The 23,561-nt window shown below is 35.2% G+C and overlaps 1 protein-coding gene across 7 annotated transcripts in view; it reads left to right on the forward strand.

Moving 5' to 3' along the window:
• The window catches only part of LOC145673527 (uncharacterized), a 41,104-nt gene extending 18,591 nt beyond the window's left edge, over positions 1 to 22,513 (forward strand). For all 7 annotated transcript variants that reach the window (XM_081743316.1, XM_081743311.1, XM_081743310.1 and 4 more), the window contains one exon: positions 20,114 to 22,513. In XM_081743316.1, the coding sequence (XP_081599442.1) occupies positions 20,114 to 21,167 (1,054 nt within the window). In that variant the 3' untranslated portion in view covers positions 21,168 to 22,513. The remainder of the gene's footprint in view (positions 1 to 20,113) is intronic.
• The last annotated feature ends 1,048 nt before the right edge of the window (positions 22,514 to 23,561 follow it).

Here is a 23,561-nt window from a genome sequence, read left to right on the forward strand (position 1 = left end):
CATGGTACGTACTATTTGAAGCTCTAAAAATGATGTATGCATTGTGTGAAATTATAACGTTCTTTTCCTTTCCTCTAGTATATAGGGAAATATTTTTACGATAGATGTTACGTTTCCACACTTTCGACGTAATTTAGATTTGTAACGGACTTCAAACGAAAACAGTAGACTTAGTTCCTAAAATTGGAAGAAGAAACATACCAAATTTTACTAAATTTGGAAGTCGAATGCGTAAAGTTTGTATCATCTATTGATGCTGTGTATTGTAGGAAATGAATGAAGTTTTCTTCTTTTCTAACTAAATATACATATATTCATTAGCATATCACTGCTAGGAACAACTAATAGAAGTAATCATCAGCTCCCTAAAGACACAGCTTTTTATCGTGGTACTATATATACAGGGTGACTGGTAATTCGATGCATTCCTTGCAAGGGGATATTCTACAAGTACTTTCAAACATTTCGTACAACATACTACACCAGAGTGTCCATTGCAATAGGGTTGTTGAAATCATAAATAATTACTTCTAATGCACACAAACATTTTGCTTGTCTGACGCACACCCAACAGAAACGTTGCAACTGTTATACCAAATTCCTCGAAATGTTTCTGGATTTTTTCTGCTGTAATATTATTTGCATTCCCTGCGCTCTGAGGTGCAAGTACTACTGGAATATGTGCCTCTTCAAACTCAGGCGTCTGTATAATTCCAGCACGACGGGGCTCCCTCTCATGCAACACAAACTGTATTTCAATATCTTGATTTCATGTTTCCTCATCGGTGGATGGGTCGCGGAGGACGCAGGTCATTTATTAACTGTCTGCCACGCTCCCCGGATCTTACACCTTTGGATTTGTGCTTGTGCGGTGGTTCAAGGGCGTTGTATACAGACGAAAGGCTAACCCTCACGAGAAGAGTTAATTCAGATCATTTTAGAGGCATTCAACACCGTCAAAGAGCGCCGAGAAGACATCCATCGCGCAACACTGCATGCACTGACGCGCAGTGCAAGTGCATTGAGTAGAATTTTGATATCTCTGCTCATTCGCTACAGGCGCAAAATAATTATGTTTGTTGAAGATTGACGCTAGTAGGGTTACGTTTCTATCTGTATGCATTAGAAGTAATTATTGTTTATGTAATAGAATTATTTGTATTAAGAGTAATTACTTATGATTTCGATAACTCTGTTGCAATGGACATTCCGGTGTAGTATATTGTACGAAAACTTTAAATCAAGTGGGTTTTATTTCACTGACATCTGTTGTTTAGAACTGTAATTAGTGTTCCCGCATAGAAATGTAGAGCTGTCGTATGTTAGACAATAGCATTGTACTTCCAATTTTGCATAAAAATATCCGTAACCATTGTCATGTATGGAAAGTTGGAACAGTATTAAATTATTAGAGTAAGGGTATAGTGGAGTTTAAAAGAATGCTTTCTTTACATCTTCAAATGAAGCTAAAAGTTTAACACCACACCTGGATCTTTGGTATACAATATCATTTTCTTCTAATCCAATCTTTTACGTCTTGTTCGCCTTCATCTATCTGACGAATTTAAAAAAGTTCTAACATATCAAGAAACACGATAATAGAGACAGTATTCTCCATAAGAAAAAAGAATCGTACACTTTAAATTTGCTAACGGCACAAAACACATTTTCCTTTCTACTGTCACGGACGTGTTCAATGACTTGACGTGGGTTTTCGCTGCGCCAGATTCTACATTTGTGGGTGTTCACTTTGTCATTCATATGAAATGTACGTTCATCGCTAAAGATAATTGCGTTAAGGAATGTCTCATCTTTTTCCATCCCATTCAGCATTTCCACACAGAAGTATCTACGAGCAACCTTATCGAGGTCAGTAATTTGTTGTGTCATTGTAAATATATCGTTTCATGTGTAAACATTTACGTAGCACTCGCCAAACTGTCTTTCGTAAAATGCCTGTCTCGAGAGATGCACGTCGCGTTGATCTTATTGGACTACAGGCAGAGCTTTCCCTAACCTGTTCAACAACAGCAGCAGCAAGGGGCGAATGACATGCTGATTACACATGAACAGAGCAACCAGTCTAAAGAAAACTTGTGCCATCTGTAAATTGTAGGTCTGCTAGGAGGTTCCCTACCATGTTCCGTACGAAATCTTTGCTGAACTGTTTTTGCAGAGCGTTTCATGAAATTATAACACACATCGAGCACGCTCCGCGCCATTCAAAGTGACCATTTTTACGAATGCACTATGGTGGCACTCGCGGTGAGGGAATGTGGTACTATGACACTAGGCGAGCCAAACTTGAAGTGTGTTGCTGCAAGTTGATACCTAGATCGATTCTCTACGAGATTTCAATACATTTTTAGGCTTTCAAACTTATAAAGTCCTTTTTAACTCACATCATTTATTTCGACACGCCCTTGTAACTTTTAAATTAATAGGAATATCGTGCCATGTAAGTATTGACAGCGGGACTTTCTTTGACATATTGTGTGACACTCCCAGGTTAACAATGTTGCAAATCCAAAATAAACTGATATTTTTTTAAAATAACAAAGTCGGGTGATTTCCTATTTCAAATCTACGTCACAATCTCCTACAACACATTTCATTCACCACTGCTATTGTTTTTAATATCTAGACGTCTTCTGTGAAATCTTTAGTGCCTTTTTCCATTTTCTTACTCGAATGTTTTTTCTACTCAATATGCTGTATCAGTAGCTCCATGTGGGTGGATGCAGTGTTCTGAGGCAATGATCCGGGCCAACTTTGGCGTTTTGTCAAAACAAAACCAAGCATATGTCATCAGCCTCCTTGACTTACAATGGGAAAGAACTAAATAAGGACAGTAAGATTGCTAAGGCCTTCGCGCATTACTTTCGATCTGTTTATAACAATGTCTCAGCAAAATGTGACGTAGACAGTTTTATATCTAACAAGACGGAATGCTGTTGGACAACTTTCAACTTGGAGAAATACAACTGCGAGAAATGCAGTGGCTATAAAGGCACTCAAACCAATAGCGTCATGTGGACCGGATGGTATTCCTCCGTATGTTGTCAAAGGCTGTATTGATATATTCAAGCATCGGCTTCGTACTATATTCAATATGTCCATAAGAACAGGCACTTTTCCGGACTTATGGAAGGAAAGTTTAGTGTGTCCAAGGCCAAAGTCTGGAAATAAAAACGAAATACAAAACTTCAGACCTCTAGCTGTATTATCTCCTTTTGCCAAAATTCTTGAGAGAATTTTATATACACGAATTCTGAATCACGTAAAGCCAGTTATATCTATACATCAACATGGTTTCTTACACAATAGATCTACTGCAACAAACCTAGAAGTTGTAACAAATTTTATAGCAACGGAGTTAGATAAAGGCGGCCAGGTAGACCTTATTTATACCAATTTCAGTAAGGCATTCGATGTCATGGATCATGATCTAGTGACAAAGTTAGCAAGTCTAAACTTTTCAAAGTCGGCAATAGAATATATTGTATCGTATTTATGTAACCGGAAACAGTCTATTCTATAAAAGGGGCATGTCACCGAAAAGTTCGTTACTCTGTCTGGGGTTCCTCAAGGATCTCATCTGGGTCCTCTGCTATTTCTCCTACTTATTAATGATATTCCACTTTTTATTGAAAACTGAGATTCTCCTATTCGCTGATGATCTCAAATTATATTCTAGAATTAATTCAACTGAAGACTGCATACAAGTACAAGACCTACAGCGAGTTCAAACATGGTGCGATGACAACAAATTAGTAATGAATGTATCCAAGTGTAAATCCCTATCTTTTACGAAAAAAAGAAATCCCATCACCTTTGACTATTATCTAAAAGAAACTAAATTGTCTAAACCAAGTACTGTCAAAGATTTAGATGTTATTTTTGGACCTGAACTAAATTTCAATCAACACATAGATACAACAAACAGCGCATATAGAAACTTAGGTTTAATTTACAGAATATGGCAAGATTTCTTCAGTAACACAATGTTTACAACACTTTATTTTACATATGTTAGATAAAAATTAGAATATTGTTCTAATATATGGACCCCCAATAATAAAAAAATAGAATATGGTTCTACTATATGGGCCCCCAATAATAAAAAAATACTCTCATGAAATAGAAAACATCCAAACGAAATTTTTGAAAATGCTTACATACAAAAAAACTAATTATTATCCCAAATATTTTTCCTGCAATGATCTAGTAAACAACTTTAATTTTCAAACTCTAGAAAAAAGAAGATGGATGTTGGACTAGTTATCTTTATACAAGTTATTAAATAGTAAGATTGATTGTATGGAGTTCGTCTCGAAAATACCATTGAGGATTCCCACGTGCAAAACAAAAGTAGAGAATACAGGGACATTTTATTATGCAAAAGCCAGGAGCAATATATTATATAGGGGGTGGACAAAAAAATCTAAAAACACTTCATACAGGACACGTAAGTTTGGCCCTCCACTGTACAACACGTGTTGCGGTTGCCGATCTTTTTTGTTTTCAATGTGTCAGTTTTACCTTCCTTTTCCGTCAGCAGTAACCAGTTCACCTGTGAGTATCATGCTGGGTAAGTGGTGCCGTAAAATGGGCAACCTGACATACTTCCATAGACGCATGATCGTTGGTGCCCGTCTGGTTGGAGCTTCAGTGGCAACAGTGGCGAACATTGTGTGGGTATCGAAAGGCACTGTGTCCAATGTCACGAGGGCATACATAATTCATGGGCAAACGGCGTCTGCAAAGCACAACAGTGGTTGGACAATCCTGTCAGGTAGGGACTGGAGGACATTAAAACGAATTGTAGCAGCTAAGAAGAAGACCACTGCAATGAAAATTACGTCTGAACTCAATTCTGGCCTACAGAACCCGATCGAAAACAGTGCGGCGGGAACTTCATAAAATGAAAATTCATGGCAGGGCCGCTATCGCCAAACTCCTGGTCACAGCAGTAAATGCGAAGAGGCGTATCCAGTGGTGCTAGGACCACAAGGCGTGTACTCATGAGCAGTGGAAACACGTAATGTGATCAGATGAATCGACCTTCACCTTGTTGCCAACAACCGGTCGTGTTTACATATGGAGAACACCGTCGCAGGCCTATGATACAGACTGTCTGCTCCCAACTGTAAAGCATACGGGTGGTTGTGTTACATTATGGGCAGTGATGTGGTTTTCTGCAGGTCCCATCATAGCCCTGCATGGAATGATGAATGATAAAGTGTATGAGGCCATTTTGGGGACCTATGGGCCAAATGTTGTTCTCTGATGGCGATGGCATCTACCAAGATGATTTGGCACCCTGTCACGCTGCAAAAACGGTGAAATCATGCTTTGAGGAGCATGACCAGGAGCTATCACACCTCCCCTCTATCCCACAATCACCAGATGTGAACATCATTGAGCCATTGTTGTCTGAGTTAGAAAGGCGTGATCGGTCTCATTACCCTCCACCAGCATCCCTTAAGAAACTGAAGCATGTTTTGGAGGAACAATGGTACAAAATTCCACACACCACGATTCAGAAGCTGTATACGTCCATTTCACGTCAGATCCAAGCTGTTTTGGACGCAAAAGGAGGCCCCACACCATACTAGGTACGATCCTCACACTTTTGCAAATGTTTTAGATTTTTTGTCTACCCCTGTATAAATCCCCTATGTGGAGGCTGTGTAAATTATACAATGATATTGTAAATAAGCTTGATAAAGTGGATGTATTTAGTCTTTCAGAAAACAGGTTCAGATCATATGTGAAACAAGAAATTATCTGTAGAAATAATTAAGAAATTTTTATATATAACATTTGCTGTATGTACACAACACTGTAATTGGGTATTAAGCCTGTTGTGTTGTATATTAAATAATAAAAATAAATAAACAAAAATTTTCGCAGACGCTCAAGCACATGGCGACTTATTTCTGATAAGTTGGTACACGGCTTCATCTTCATAACTTGATCGCCTTATAAAATACACTCCTTTTGCATATATTTGGTACTCTTTCTAGCCGCTATTTTGGGTACGCACTTAAATAAGTGTAATATGGTAAAAACCGAGCATGAGTGAAGTACTGTGAGACAAATTTCTTACCGAACTGTTGAGCCTTTTCTCTGTATGTCGATCACAAACAACAAACAAGGCCTGTTTCAAAGTAACAAAGTAGAACACGGCGACATTCTCCCTTGTAAAAGGTGAATTTTCAGAAACACACACATGTTAGCATATTTTTAAGGAGGAACTTATATACCGAGATTCATTTTCCATTTCATTAAAAACTAAAGTTTGATATTGATAACGTTGCACACCAAGCGGTTTTAATACTACCTATCACAATTCAAGTCGTATATTTTCATACTGATAAACTTAGGTTATCTGTCGTAGCTAGAATCGTAGGGTTCATAGTATAAAACTGTTCACGAGTATAAGTAAATTACTATAGTTATCTATTACGTTTGAAGTGCAAAATTTAAACTTTAATTCGGGGAACGACCAGTCAGATTTCACTAAAGATAACCTTCCACGAATGCCGTTAGACAACTCGAATCATGCCTACAAACCTTAAAGTTCATAGTTTGAAATTGTAATTGCATATCAATCAGATTTAAGAATTGTTTATCAAGTTTCATACTCTAAATTTCTATTTCAAGTCCAAAATTGAAAATAACACTAGTCGACAAAAAAATACTTTTTCTCTGGCACACGGAAGAAAATACCTGATTCCAATAAAACTTTTCACGTAGAATTCGAATCTGCGATCAGTTTTTCTCCATCACTCTCAGTTTTCCCGTGACAGAGGAATTTTTGGGAAGTTTTCCTTTTTTAAAACCATTTTCATACCTGTAGCTCGAACACCCTTAGATATATATACACACAAATTATATTGTATGTTAGCTTGATTTATACTTAGTAAGCCCTCTAAGTTACATAAGAATCGCATTATTCTTTCTAGAGAAATAAACATAATTATATAAAAATATGCTATGTGTACTGTTCATTTTACCATATTCATTAGTGCAGATAAATTCACATATAACTTCCACGAAAATTACAATATAAGCACGGTTTATATCCAAACAACTTTTCTCATGATATCAATCACCATATTCTGTTATTCCTCGTTGAAGAGAACAGACGTGTCTTGGATTAGCTCTGAGTGATCAGTGTTTCCATCCCAATGGGCATTACAATTCAGCAGTGGCGTGCTGCTATAGGCAGGTTCAGTGCAGCATTCGGAATGAAAGTTTCGAAGGAAGAACTTGTAACAACGGAGAAATATAGAAGTGGGAAGGCTATCTGCCTAGCAATTGTGCTGATAGCGCTGTTGATAGGTAACATTGAAACAAATCCAGGGCCAGTGAGCAAAGCTCTTGAACAAAAAATAGAAGACATCCTTCAAAAGTTAAACAGCATGGAACCGAACGTGAACAAGATTGGATTAATTGATGCAAAAATTGACAAATTACAGTCGAAGTTTGATGACCTTTCAAAGGAAGTGAAAGATCTAGAAGCAAAAGTGGCCCACTTGCAGAACGAGAACAGTGATTTGCGACAGAAAATTGATGAACTTGAAATGAAGTGTGACTATAACGAAAATCAGAGCAAAAGAAACAATCTTATCTTCCGAAATGTGCAGGTCAAAAGTGAAGGCTTGCGACCATCATGGAAAGACTGTGAGGCGGCTGTGAAAGATATTATAGAAAAAAAGTTGGGGATTAACATAGAACATGATGACATAGAACGTGCACATCTCTTAGGTAGGGGCCGTAACCAGTCGGATATAGTTGTGAAATTTCTGCGGTACAAAAAGAAAGCAGAAATTTTGGAAGCGAAACCCAAGTTGCAGGGATCCCGTGTGTATATTCATGAGCAGTTTTCAGAAAAAGTGCTTGCTGAAAGACGATTATTGTCTGAAAAACTACAAGAGGCAAGGAAGGAAGGAAGGTACGCAGTGTTAGTGTTTAATAAACTGAAGATTGAAGGGGATATCTATCGTGCTGACACAACAAGTAACACAGTGTTTAAAATTTTCCGTGAAAGTCGTAGCAGTGATGAAAATAACAAGAGAAGTGAATTTGGTGCTAGTGCTAGTGTTTCTAATAATTCTGTGGTGTGTACCAGTAATGAAGATAAAGGCGAGAGTGTGGATAGAGAAAAAGTGCGTGTGGTTAGCAATACTGAAAACAGCTTTCAAGAGAAATCCAAGGGCGGAAAACACGGAAGGTGGATGACCCCTCGGGGACAAAAGGAAGGCAGTGTTAGGCGGGGCAGGGAAACAACAGGACCCTCGCACTAGGGGTGCAGCTCAAGCGCCAAAATAAATGGCCGGGAAAATTGCCATCAGAGACAACAGAAGCCAACATTTCCAGTAAGTAACTATTCTTTTGGTAGAATCAGTGACCCATCAAAATCAAAACATCAAAACCAAACATTTTCTTTGTGCTTTCAAAATGTCAATGGCCTGCGTACTAAAGCCAGTTGTTTTCATAATGCTGTTTTATCTAATTCTTATGACTTTATTAGCTTGGTAGAAACTTCTTTAACGACAAATTATTCTGACTCAGAATTCTTTGATGATAGGTATGTGGTCTGGAGACAAGACAGAAATATTGAACTACAAAAAAAGACTAAGGGTGGGGGAGTATTGTTTGCCGCGCTTAAAAAATATAATATTCAAAAAGTAAATAGCTGGGAAACTAACTTTGAAAGTGTAATTGTCAAACTGGTTTTGGACCCAATTACCGTGTATATTTGTACTGTTTACATAGAGCCTGATTCACCACTTCATATATATGAACAGTTTTTTGAATTTGTAGAATCAAATTGTCCTGTGGGTTGCACAATTCTTTGTATAGGGGATCTGAATTTACGACAAATAACTAGCTCAAATTTCGATTTAATGACGTCATCAGCTAAATGTAAAAGTCTTGACAATTTTATGTCCCTCTTTAATTTGATTTCAATTAATAATATTCCTAATAGCAATGGCCGAACCTTAGATCTTGTTCTCACAAATCTCTCAAAAGTAACAGTTCAAAGAGAATGCGATCCACTGGTAATAGAAGATAAACATCATCCTTCCCTTCTTATTCAGTTTACAGCATTGTATTCAACCAAACTTAAAACAGTGCCTAACACAGTAGGTTATAATTTTAGGAAAGCAGATTTTGAAAAACTTTACCGAAACCTATTAGCTGTGGATTGGGGGATGTTGCAGAATATTAAGGATGTCAATCACGCTGTCGATCTATTTTATGAAGTTTTGTATCAAATATTTGATGATTGCATTCCCCGTAAAAGAGCAACTAATAAAATCTACCCTACATGGTTTACCCCGAATATTATTAATAAAATTAAACGTAAAACTTATCATCGTAAAAAAAAGTCGTCTCAGTGTAGGTAACACTAAGTACCATGAAGAGCAATTTCGTCAACTGCGTAGAGAAATTAAAGCAGAAATAACTGCTGCTTATAAAGAGTTTTTAAGCAGCACAGAAGATAAATTGAAGAATGATCCGAAACTATTATGGTCCTTCATTAAAAATAAATCGCGTCACTTGTCTTCTGATCGCATACAGTACAATGGTCACGACCTTACTGATGATAGGGACATAGCTAAAGCATTCGGGCAACATTTTAGTTCAGTCTATGGCTCCTCAAGAGCGGACTATGACGTATCGAGCATGTCTCTAAATGATCGTTCCAGTGCTCTTCTTGATATATTTTCACTACCTCTCATATCTGAAAAAGAAATAAAAGAAGCAGTAAGGAAGTTGAAATCGAAAACAGCAAGTGGCCCAGATATGATCCCAACGTACATTGTGAAAGGCTGTTCAGATATATTCTTACAACCTCTGAATATTATATTTAATTTATCTATAAAAACATGTACCTTTCCTGAAAAATGGAAGGAGTCAGTTGTGTGTCCAATACCCAAAACAAACTCAGCTAGCAACATCGAACAGTTCCGACCAATTTCTATCTTATCTGCGTTTGCCAAGGTGTATGAATATATACTGCATAAGCGAATAATGGATCATGTTAAACCTGCATTATCTGTCAGTCAGCATGGATTTCTGAAGGGCAGATCTACTGTATCAAATCTAGCACTAATAGCAGACTACATTTCGAAGGAACTTGACAAGCAAGGACAAGTAGATGTCATATATACTGATTTTTCTAAAGCATTTGACGTCATTGACCATGACATTCTCTTAAACAAACTGGCATCCTTTAACTTCTCGAAATCAACTCTGCAATATTTTGCTTCCTACCTTCAAAATCGTAAACAAACTGTATTGTATCGTAATCACAAATCTCAAATCTTTCATGCAACATCTGGAGTCCCTCAAGGCTCGAATCTGGGACCTCTACTTTTCATTTTGGCGGTAAATGATCTTCCTGAGTGCTTTCAGTTTTCTAAAAATCTACTCTTTGCTGATGACCTTAAAATATTCAACAGAATTGAAACAATTCAGGACTGTTTAGAACTTCAGAGTGACTTACAAAATCTTGAAATTTGGTGTAAAAACAATAAATTTAAGTTAAATGTTCGTAAATGCAGTTATTTAACATTCACTAGAAAAGAAAAATATATTCAATATAATTATTCAATATTAGGGGAAAAACTAAAAAAGCTTGATTTTATAAGGGATTTGGGAGTTATTTTTGACTCAAAATTAACCTTTATTCAACATATTGAAACTATTTGCAAAGAAGCCTACAAAAATCTTGGATATATTTATCGAGTCAGTAAAGATTTTCAAAATGATCAAACTTTAATTGTGCTGTATTATGCATACGTCAGGTCAAAATTAGAATATTGTAGTAATATATGGAACCCCAATATACAGAAATACTCATTCTTGATTAAGCGTACTCAAAATAAGTTTCTAAGGCTTCTTACCCTTAAGAAAACAAAATTCTATCCAAAATTTGAAAGCTACATTAACCTTGTTGAAAATTTTAATTTTGAAACATTAGAACTCAGGAGAAGAAATATTGATTTATTGTTTTTACACAAACTCTTTCATGGCAAAATAGACTGTCCTGATCTTAACAAAAAAATATGTATCCAAGTACCATCTATTAAATTGCGCACTGCTTCGAAAAATACATTTTTTTGTATGACAGCGAAAACAAACGTTTTAAGCAGATCTCCTATATGGAGAGTTAGTGCAACCTACAACACGTTAGTTAAAGAAAATTTCAACCTGGATGTACTGGCAATGGATGTAAGTAGTTTTAAGAAGTCTATTAATTTTGTAAGACAAATGTAATTATGACCAATAGCTTTATTAACCTATATAATCTGTATAGCGATATACTATGTAACACTGTAATTAGGCCTGTGCCTGTTGTGTTATATGTCAATAAATCAAATCAAATCAAAGTCACCTTCCTTCCTCTTTCTTAACATTCAATATTTTGTCATTCACAAACAGTTTTTAAACAACTTCTCCGGGAGGAAAAAGTATTTAAAATACAAAAATATACACTGCAAGAGGAAATAAAAAACATAAAAAAATCAATTACAAAAATGGTTTACTTTGCACGGTTTAAAAGTAAATACAGAAAAATCGGTGGCCCTGAACTTTCACTATTTACGAAACAAACATACTCATAACATAAATGTATCAATCATGAATTCCGACTTAAAGCATGTAACTTCAACAAAATTATTAGGTCTTCATATAAGTAACACCCTTACTTAGGATACTCACATAATGTCGTTAGCACAAAAACTTAATAATGTTTTCTATGCCTTGAAAGTTATTAAAAATGTTTTGGATATAAATAGCTGTAGAAGCATTTATTTTGGTATCTTTCAATTTTTGTTAATGTGCGGCATTATCTTCTGAGGAAATGATTCAAGAAGTAAATTAACCTTCCGTATTCAAAAAAAGTTGTTAGAGTATTAGCGAATGCAAGAGTAAACGAACTATGTGAAAGACAACAAATATTACCACTGTTATGTCTTTATGTATTACAGTTATTAATTTTCCCGCGGCAGAATCTGAATACATTCTTTGCCAATAAAAAAAAACTTTCACTGTCATAATACTAGATATAGGGAAAATCTCCACATTCAAAATTACTATACAGCATTGTTTCAAAACAGTCCCATATTCTTAAGTCCAACATTATATAAAACCTCCCTAAAGATACTCGTAACATCGAGTCAATGAATGTACTTAAATCAGTTACAAAGAAGTATCTCTTGGACAATTGTTTTTATTCAATAGATGAATACCTGTCTGCTAAATGCAGCTTGTAGATTGTATAGTGTAATTTTGTGTCATATAACACCATAACGTTATTGTTTACAGTACGTAATAACTATTTCTTTGTATCTGTTTATTGACGTTTCTGATTCATACACTCGTCTTCCTTCGAGCTTCATGTATGATTTATGGATGAAAATAAAATCAATGAATTCATGCAAAATGGAACATAGGCGTGTTATTTGCACCAAACTTGCAGAAAGTAATAATGAACACATAACTAGTGTCTCATGTACAATAACTGGTTTATAAATATATTTCCTTTTTAAAAGGTGTAACGGAAGTTATATGTCTTGAATTGACACTAACTCAATGTAATCTCCGTTATACAAAAGAATGATGTAAATTCATGTACAATCAAAAGAATAGATTTCTTAGTTACATAAAACCTTCAGAACGTAATAATAAACGCACACAAATTAATTCTGCACAAGAATTCTTTGAACATGCTATCAATTTGTCTAAAACTGTTAACGTGCTTTTTGTATCTAAAGCTGATGTTGAAGAAACAGGTCGTCTCCTCCTGAACAAACATTGAATATTAGCTACTGATATCATTGGAATACGGAACTTCCCCAACTTCGAGAAAATAGGTGAAAGTAACATTTTAGTTGATCTTACCCCAACATTCTACTTAATCAAAATACAAGTTTCTTTGAACTCGACTCAGCAACCAACCACGCAAGCATTATCTTAAAGGCGTTTAAACAAGGGCGCCGATTTCTCTGTAAATTTGGGGGGCCCATCCAGATGCAGAAGAGATATATGAGAATTTTAAGACAAATTGCATTCAAATTATACCAAGTATTGTATATTCATAAATACAATGTGAGGGGGCATATGAGCTTTGGGCGGCGCCCTTGCGTTTAAAGTATAGTGATGGTTACAGGACGACGATGATGATAGTGGCATATTGTCTAGCATACAAACGAGCTATTCTGACGTTCCTGGGCTATCAGTTGAAAAACCTGTATTGGAATTTGAACTCTCAGCACATAATATTAAGCCAGAAACTTTTGTTCTGATTGTTTTCAAGTGACGCTACAAGTAAAGTTGCTTACTAGTATACACGCATCTGTCAGACTGAATGTGAAGATGAAGTTCGGATGGTATTTCTAAAATTGTGTGGCAGTGACGGTACACTGCTTCAGCTTGATGAACATAATGGAAAGTATGTTACTAACAAATAGACAAAATTTTACCTCTTGTAAAACTAAAGATAATACGCAACAGAATACTGTACACATTTCGGCATCCAGTTGATATATATGAAAAGTGAATATTTGATTAAAATTAGACAAAGTACCCGATCTTCTAGAATCAAACTTTAAAACTTGATGGAGTATTTTATTTATGTTAATTATTTTACGCAGGTAACAGTTTCATTTCTCTTTTTTCCGTTACGTGGAGTATTTTGTACGTTCTATAGTTGTTAATACTTCCCAGTTTCACTACACAATAGTTTGTATTACTCTGGAATGGAAATCGTGTGCTTGGTATAATTTATAAATACTGTATAAGTACTGGTCTTATTTGTGCTATGTAATGCACTCTTTTCTTTGCACCCACGATTTGATTACAGAGATATTATATGTCGTCTTGCAAGTCATTTTCTTGTTTGTTCCTAGTATCAGACGAACATTCATTAAGATATAGATATGTTTATAGACTGCCTATACTTGTCGGAGGCAGGTATCAATTAAACAGATTACATCAATGACCGTAAACTGTGAGTTGTTCCTAAGTTTCAAACTGTTACGACGATATATGTCAAAATTCTCAAGTTTATTTTTTGGCAATTTACCCATTTAAGGACGCAAGATAGACTATCTAAAAAAACGAAAGGTATATGCCCGAATCCTACATAATATTTACTGATTCTTTTCAAAATTTAAATGTAGGCCAGTCTTATTTTTTCCAAATTTCTAAAAGCGTCATCAATATACGTAATATCATATAAAATAAAATCGTTCTCTGTTCTAATCTATAGAACACTAAAGCCTTATCAAAGAAGAGATTATGATTCAAAAACACAGGGCCGCGGTGCTTCAGTAGTAGAGCGCTCGCCTCTGGTGTGTGCGTCCCTGGTTCAATCCCAGCTCGCGCCAAATGAACTTTGTGCTGGACAAACACCGTGTATGTAGATTTCCTCGGAGTTCTTCCATTTCCTCCCATTGTTTATTCCACCATTTCATTCACTTCTCATCATTATGGTCTCTTTAGCCTAACCGGCATAACGTAAAACTTGAAGATTTAATTTCATTTCCAAAAACATCCAAAATTTCATGTTTTGTAACTTTTTACCTACAGAATAGAAAAATACCAACTAAATTTTCAGAAATATATATTCCAATCTCAAAAAAACCTATTATTTTGATAAATCCCTATTTTTTGTCAATTTCTTAATTTAAGGAATGGGTCATTCTGCACTTCCCGAAATCTTAGGGGGGGTGCACCATGACACCTGTATCCCATTCAAGAATATATGCCCTTAAGCTCATCCATATAATCATATGTTGTAACAAAGTGTTATCAAAAAAGACAAATCGGTTGAATAAGCTACCAGGTGGTATTACATATTGTTTGCTTTCATATATTTTAGCAATAGAAGAGAGCCAGGCCGACCAACCGAATTTACAGAAACATATATTTCAGTCCTAAAGAGCATTTATCAATTTTTTTTTTTTTTTTTTTTTTTTTTTTTGTATTGACAGTTCTAAAATTTGAAGGGGAACCAATCAGTTCTTCCTAAGATTTAAGATAGGAGCATCAATTTACTCATGCCCTATGAAAGGAAATTTACAGTTATACTCAATCATACAACCATAAGAGATTTTAAAATCCTTCATGAAAGAGATTAAAATAGATGAAACACTTCTGAAATTTGAATGTTTGCAATCTTTTAGCCATAGAAGGGAAGGAAATGGACTATCCAAAGCTTATACATACCGTGTCCTATAATACCATAACAAATCGTCAAATTTCACAATTTCTTTAATTTAGGGGTGATTGTTTGTACTCCTCACTAAGTTAAAGGGATGAGCCAAAGTATACCTTTTAATTATTGTAGGAGGTGTTCGTATGTATTCCTAGGTCATTAATGTTTAACCAGGGACGTAGTGGTAATGGACTTTACCACTTGAGCCATGGACGTTGTGGTAAAAATTATCGCAACAGACGCCCATACAACTCATGTTCTCTTTATCCAGAAAGAAATTGAAAGTTAATTACCATAAACATAATTCAAATCCCAGATCAATGGCGAGTCCATACATGCAAGGATAGGACTCAGTTGATTTTGACTTTTTGGCTTGTCTTGGCACGTGCATTTTCGTTATTTCTTATGGCTGAGGTCTATATGATAATTATGTATTTGTTCAGTAAAAAGCACACAGCTTTATTAAACGATCTGCTCCTGCACACACTGTACTTGTATAAGCTTTTTAGTTTGTTTACCGGGGTTGAAACTTATTAACCTCGGAAGTATCCCACAGGATTACATCAGTTACCTTTCAAATAAAAGTGTCATACACTGTATATTTATTGGTAGTACAAATTAGTCTGGTCCGTTTTCAAAAGATGCTTTTCGCTGTTATGATTGTGTCATAGCCACAGCTGATTTTGGTAGTTTCGTGAGGTTAGATATCAGCCAACAATATTCATTTTATGTCGCCTTGAGTTTCATAGAAACTGTGTTTTACTGTGCTGAATATGTCAAATGTTGTGTTAACTAAGCAGTATTCACTGGGAGCTTTAGTTTCATGCTTTACTTTTAAGAAAAGTGCAGCGAATGGTTCTAGAAGCTTGTGGTGACAATGCTCCAACTGATAAAACAATGTAGGGAATAGTTTCGACGTTTTAACGTTGAAGAAAAATCTCGCTCTAGATAGCAAAAAAAATTCGAAGACAAACAATTGGAGGCATTAGTCAGTGAAGATCTGAGACAAACGCAAAGAGGAGTTTGCAGAATCATTGGAAGTTATATGACAAGCAGTTTCCGTGCATTTGAAATCCATGGGAATGATTCTCAAGCAAGGCAATTAGGTGTCTTATGAACTGAAACAGAGAGACGTTGAAAGGCAATGTTTCACTTGCGAGCAGCTGGTCCAAAAGCAACAAAAAAAAGGATCGGATTGAGACTAGGGATGAGAAATGGATATTCAACGACAACCCCAAGAAGAAAAAATACTATGCTATACCCGGTCAATCGTTGCAATCGACCATAATACCAACACCAAAGCCGAATATTCATGGTTCGAAGGTCATGCTGTGTATCTGATGGGACCAAAAGGATGTTGTATTCTATGAGCTGCTACAACCTGGCGACCTCATTATGGGCGATCAGTATAGGATACAAGTGATTCATTTGAACCGTGCATTAAGAGAAAAACAGTCGGAATACGAGCAGACATGATAGAGTTATCCACCTTATGTCGTAAAGGTCGTAAAAAATTATTTAGAAGCGCTCAATGGACTATTTGGCCACACCCGCCGTATTCGTCAGACACTGTTCCATCTGATTACTGTTTATTGTGACGGATACAGCATGATTTGGCAGATCACTGATTCCTTATTTCACAGAAATCCGAAAGTGGCTCCTAATTTGGATCGCCTGAAAAAACGAGATATCGTTTCGAGATGGAATTCGAAAATTGCCTGATATGTTGCAAGAAGTAATCGGCAGCGATGAATAATACTTTGATTAATCTGTTCATTCATTTTCTTCTGAAATACATCCATTTTTGACCAAAAACAAACGGACCGAACTAATTTGTACTGCCATTAATAATAAATGCACATTGCATTAAGATCTGCAACATAAACATAATATGATCTAGATGTGAGGCAGCTCAGCGAGCAGAGGTAATTGCTAAGTTAAACGAATACAGTTTTTGTGCAGTGAATGGCCTACATCACTAAAGAGAAAAAGGAACAAGAATTTTAAAAAACGCTAAATGTCTCATTTAAATAGTTTGAAATCTATTTCGTTATTATGTGGTTCGGATTCCACGTTAATCAGTAAGTCCACGTCTCATATAGCCTCGCTGCTGAACGGGACGTTAAACCCAAAATCAACTCAACTCAACTCTATTTTGTTATTTTGTGAAGATAGTGAAAAATATTGAATGATGAGAATGTTTCCGACTTTCATTCCTCATGCGGATCTAGATTCTAAACGCACAAATGCTGTGTAGCATTGACGTAACGGGGATGGAATCTGTGAGGATCAATCCGTTATGCATAAAAACTTACAGATCGTGCGTATTAAACTAAAAATGGCTAGGTGCAAAGACAAATGCCTCACTAGTGGTACTACTTTCTGTATAACTTTAGGTGGGTTCCTTCATCGATGTATTTCGTTGTCACATATCGTCTGACAAGACATACCCTGTGATTATTTTAATACCAATGCTAAGACATATACAAAGTTGTGAGTGGGAGTGCGTAGGCCCCCATGGATAGGTGTTTATGTGCCTGACACCTCGTATTTGTTTACATCATTCCCAAAAGTACCTGTATAGCAGAGAAAATAGCATAATGATAAACTTAATTTTTATAAACAACAATTATTTTCATACACTTTGGATTACGTAGATTTATTTTAGTGCCTTTTAAGGAAATTCCCATTTCGTACCATCGTTCCAACTCGTGTTTTCAGCGGCCGGGATATTATTATTTTATCATATATAAGGGCTATAATAACACTGTAATATATATAACGCTTATAATAACACTGAAGCTTTGCATCGTGTTTCCATTACCAAATAAATGTATAATTGATCTTTTAACAAAGTTTAGGTTGCTAATAATGTTTATGCTTGCATTAGAAAATATGCGTATAATTGCTTCCTTCACAAAAAAAATAATAATAATAATAATAATAATAATAATAATGATGCTTCAAACGTAAAGTCGTGAGGGTTTTCGTATTTTCACTCCTTCAGCAATTTATAATTTTAAAAATCAGGTTTACAATTTTAAAATAAGTGAATAAAACTACTAAAGCAAGACGATCTTGAGAACATGAGACCGTTCGGATGAAATTCTGCTTATGTTACTTCCCCTCACTAACAATTTGAATTTGTCTTGGATGCTAACTTGAAAATCATCTTAAGAAACCAATTACTATATATTTATTTATGTGTAATGTATATATATTTTTAAAATATAAACTTTCTTTTTTAAAGATTTCTTCACATTAATATTTGCATACATATCTCGAATACTAATTAGAAATCTCCTTGTAATATGATATCTCAAACAGTATTAGGTATTATATACAAAAATTACAATGCCGCAGAAAATAAAATACATAATTCTTTAGATGCTTCGCTGAAAGAAAGTAGTTTTATAATCCCGCCTTAAAATGATCACCGTTACCGCATCAAAATATATAAAGTGTCTAATCTCAAAGAAATTTTATACCGTCTTAAAGATTGTAACATTTATATTGCAGAAACTGTTTTGCTTTCTTTCACGAGATCTTTAAGCCTTTTGAAGAAATGAACGGATTCCTTGTCTCTTCTCCGTACAAAGAATGGATAGGATCAGTTATATACTACCAAAAATTCACATAATGTCAAATTTTTACTTGTAGTATCCTACTGAGTTCGGAATGATTTTCGGCAGTTGAGTCATCTTGAACTTCAAGTACTGTAAAGATCCAATTACTCTAAAGAAGGTTGAAGGTTGAAACGGACTAAAACAAAGCTAAGGAAAATGAAAAGGGAAAGCATTTTTAATTTTTTCTGTTTGTGTTTTATAATATAAAAGTGAATATTCGTTTCCCACTTGAAATTTGTAGCTACATATCCATTTTAAAATTTTGTTCCCTCTGATAAGTAACAGCAGTAAAAGGTGCTTTTATGATCTTGTTAAAAAATAATAAATACTGAATTAGTAGTATTCCGTTTTATTACATCCAAGCCAATTCCTTATAATTTTTATACTTAATGTTCTTTAGTTGATCAGTTTTTTCTATTGTCATATCTTCCCAAAGCACAACTGGCATATAAAGAAATTGAGTAGAGAAATAGAATATCATAGAAGGTGGTACAGAGAACGAACACGCGGTGGGGAACACCTACACTACTATAGCTATGCTTTGTTCGGAAGTTATTTTTAATCTCCATTACTAACTTATAATACTAAATATTGATCACACTCTCTATTTGTATACGTTTCCATCCAGTTGCGACTTGTTACTATTCTTACCATAAGGGTATCGTTGGTTATTGTTCGCACTTGATATATCCAGGAAATGCAACTGATTGCACTTCCTCCGTGGCTACACGGTTAGCCTACGCGCCTTTGGAGCCGGAGACCCGGATTCGATTTACAACGGTAGCTCATGTAGTTCGGATTCCACGTTAATCGGTAGGTTCACGTCTCATAAGCCTCGCTGCTGAACGGGACGTTAAACTCAAAATCAACTCAACTCAGCAACTGACTGCAGTTACTATGTCGTAGTATAGCAACATAGTTCTCTGAGTATTAATTTTCTTGTTGGAAACATTTTAAAGACGAAATAAAATGTTAATTTTTACTTTTACATGATACTTCGAGAATACAGAGAAATTGGTGGATTTTTTTGTAATTTGTGTGCTTTCTATAATAGCTCCGTAATTGCTGTCTTTCACACAGGTCAAATAATTAAGCATGAATAATCGTACCTCCTACAGAAGTAATATATATGTATACCAGAAAAACAACGAATTTTTAAAATGTTAAAGTGTAATACATACTATGGATAGATTTTCTTTTTTTTTTTTTTACAATATTTATTGTTTACATGAATGTACTCTTTCAGAAAAAGGAATGCATCGGCTTCACAAAGCAAAGGATTGAGTCTTGCAGGTACAAGTTCTCGAACTTGCCGTCACTGTTACAAAGTATTCAGTTCAGAATGGAACTTAAAACTCCACATATCAATTCACACAGGCGACAAACCTTACACTTGTTTACATTGTGGTCGGCTATTTCGTTTAAAGGGATGTTTGAAAAGCCATATGTTAATACATACAGTTGAGAAACCACATATTTGCCAGGAATGTGGAAGGAGATTCAGACAAAAAATACAACTGATAAAGCACACGCTGATACATACAGCTGAAAAACCTCATATTTGCATGCAGTGTGAGAAGCGATTTAGTCAAAAATGCTATTTGAAAAATCACATGTCAACGCACACCGATTCATCACTTCATATTTGCCAGGAGTGTGGCAAGGTTCTCACTGAAAAGCGAAGTTTACAAAGGCACATGTTAATCCACACCGATGAGAAGCCATATACTTGCGAAAAGTGCGCGGAAAAATTTCGCCATAAACATAATTTAGTAGAACATATTTTGAAACATATGGGTAAGAAATATAAATGTCAAGATTGTGGTATAACACTAACTAAAAAATCATCTTTAAAAAGTCACATGTTAATTCACAGAAGTTACAAACAATACAGTTGCCTAGATTGTGGCAAGTTATTTCGTTTGAAAAAAGTTTTGGAACACCATATGCTAACTCACACAGGAGAGAAGTCTTATATTTGCCAAGATTGTGGAAAAAAATTTCGACATAGACCGAGTTTATTAAGCCACATGGTAACCCACACACGACACGGATCCCATACTTGCGAACAGTGTGGTAGAATATTCAATATAAGGTCAAAATTAGAAAAGCATATGCTTATTCATTCAAGTGAAAAACCTTATCCGTGCACGGAGTGTGCTAAAGGATTTTGTACTAAGTGGGATTTATCACAACACAAATTAAAGCACACACGAGAAAAGCCGTATACCTGCGAAAAGTGTACTAAAAGATATCGTTATAAATCGAACTTGAAAGGCCATATGCGTTCGCATATTTGAAAAATAGTATCCTTTGAAGAACAAATGCACTTTCCAAAAAATAAATTATGTAAATTTATGGCGATGAATACTATATATTTTTTAAAATGTAGGAAATAATTTAAGACAAAGAGTCTTTTCACATACCGCAAACCTACTTACGATTATTTATAGTTACTACGAGTTTTCGAAAAGACTGAAAGCTAATCAGATTTGATACACATTCTGGAACATAAAGATCTAATAATTGTAATCTCAAACTAAGTGTCAAGATAGCTTTCCAACAAAGCAGAAAAACTCGTTTCGATTTTTTTTAAGCATTGATCGCACGACAAGGTTTTTCACTCCCCCTTTTTACGTACGCATTACCTACATATTTTTTAATATATTCGGCTATTAGTTTTTTTCACACAGTCTGAGAAACGTGTTCTCTCAATTTTTTTGATAAATTTCATATAGCAAAAGCAGAGCTGTAGGACTATCGCAGGAAACTTCCACTCCCGAAATATTGTTTAAACTCTCGACTAAGCCTACAAGCGACAGACTCTCAGTGGCTAACCCTTTATTACTGATGCGTGAAATACCTACTTCGATCATAGCCAGGACTGATTGGAGTTTGTGATGAACTTACAACTTGCGCCTGGGTTTCCGTGGGGCTCTGTCCTTCCTCCCACTTCGTAAAGTCCACAGTTTGCATCCTGTTATATCACAGTTCCTTTATCTTCGAAGACTCAATGACAAGAAAACATTACATTTCTATTTAGAATTTCAAATACTCCTTCAGAGGTAATTTACACTAGCCATTAAAAAACCAACAACAATTGAAATTTCTGCTCCCCCTTTCAAGTAATGGAACTTAAGGAAAACTTCAACATTACCTCTTCCAAAATTCTAAACTTCGGTGAGAGTCAGAAACCTAGTCAGACTATCATTCTTTGGAGTCATTCGTTATTTGTTTTCTGCAGAGTAGTTTTTACATGACACTTTCTTCTTCTGTCATGTTCTATGCGATGAATTCGCAGATAATTGTATTTACTCAATTTTATGTTATGATTTATTTCAGCGATCATAGTTACTACATTGTAAAAATTGATATTTATTAATTCTTATTGTATACTCATATTACGGATTAAAATAGTATGTTTTGTTTAGTTTTAGAAGTATTTTAGATGTCCCTAGAAATGAAACTGTCCTATAGCTCTTTAATAAGGCTGCAAGAGTGTACCACATACAGATTTATGTACAGTATTTTCATTGTTCTAACGGTTTTAATTATGTTGACAAATGGAGTGTTAAAGCATTGATTGAATAAGAATGATAACATTATAGTTAGATGTTTTTGGAAGAATTTTAAATAATTCTTATATCGCTAGTTAGACTAGTGCTATTTTCTAAAAAAAAAAAGTTGGATATAGGAGGCATTTGTGATTAAGAGCAGGTAAAGTGCTTTTTTAAAAAATGATTTTGGTCTGTTCATCTGAATACGTTGTTTACCATGCTGGTGTCTACGGTTTTCAAGCTGTGCGGAGAAATACAAAATGGCGGCTAAAATGTAAGAAATGTTATCCTGTGCGCATATGAAGAACTTAATTACTTATGATTTATCCAAAACAACATTGTTACGTTAATTATGTAGTTATTCTTTACATTGTAATAAGTTTAGAAATAAAGTTTATCAGTATCCAAAATTTTCAGGGTAGATATATGTATCGTGCAGATACATTTTAGATTATAAAGATTAAAACTGTTACAGCCATGGACTGTCAATAAGTTATTTGATGCACAAACATTTCATTACGTTTTCCCAGGGGCGTAAATAAGGGCGCCGCATACCCCGCATTGCGGGGGGCCCCAAGCCATCAGGGGTCCCCAAATCGTAAAGTGATTTCAGCTAAATAAGATTTTAATAAAGTAGTTAGTAGACAATGCCAGCACCGCCTGAATTAACAATAAATTTTATTAATGTTGTTGTTAACATTATGGATTATACTCACCGCGTATAAGTTTTTATTGAGTTTGATAATATTTAGAGGTATAACTACAAATTATTCAAAAGTATGTATGGAAACACTATTTACACTTGTAAACTGTTCGTCTGGCACCATTGAATGTTAGGATAATGTCGGCTAAACGACAATATCTGAGTGGCGCTTCCAAAAGAAAAATAAAAGCTAACAAAGAAGAGTCAGAAAAGAAGTTAGTAAAAATTGATTCTATTTTCAAGAAAGCCTGTCCTTCTGTAGAAAATGAAAGTGCCGGAGAAAGTATATGGTTGAAAAATGGTAACTCCACTATGGAAGAAAATACTCAGGTAGGAACATGAAACATCGGTAAAAGGTGGACTATCCGGTAAGATAGTTATACCTGAAATTGGTGCTAATGAAACTCTTAATTTTCACAGTGTTGTGTCTTGTC

Source organism: Thermobia domestica, chromosome 16, assembly GCF_964235325.1.
Source record: "Thermobia domestica chromosome 16, izTheDome1.hap1.1, whole genome shotgun sequence".
Classification (NCBI taxonomy): domain Eukaryota; kingdom Metazoa; phylum Arthropoda; class Insecta; order Zygentoma; family Lepismatidae; genus Thermobia; species Thermobia domestica.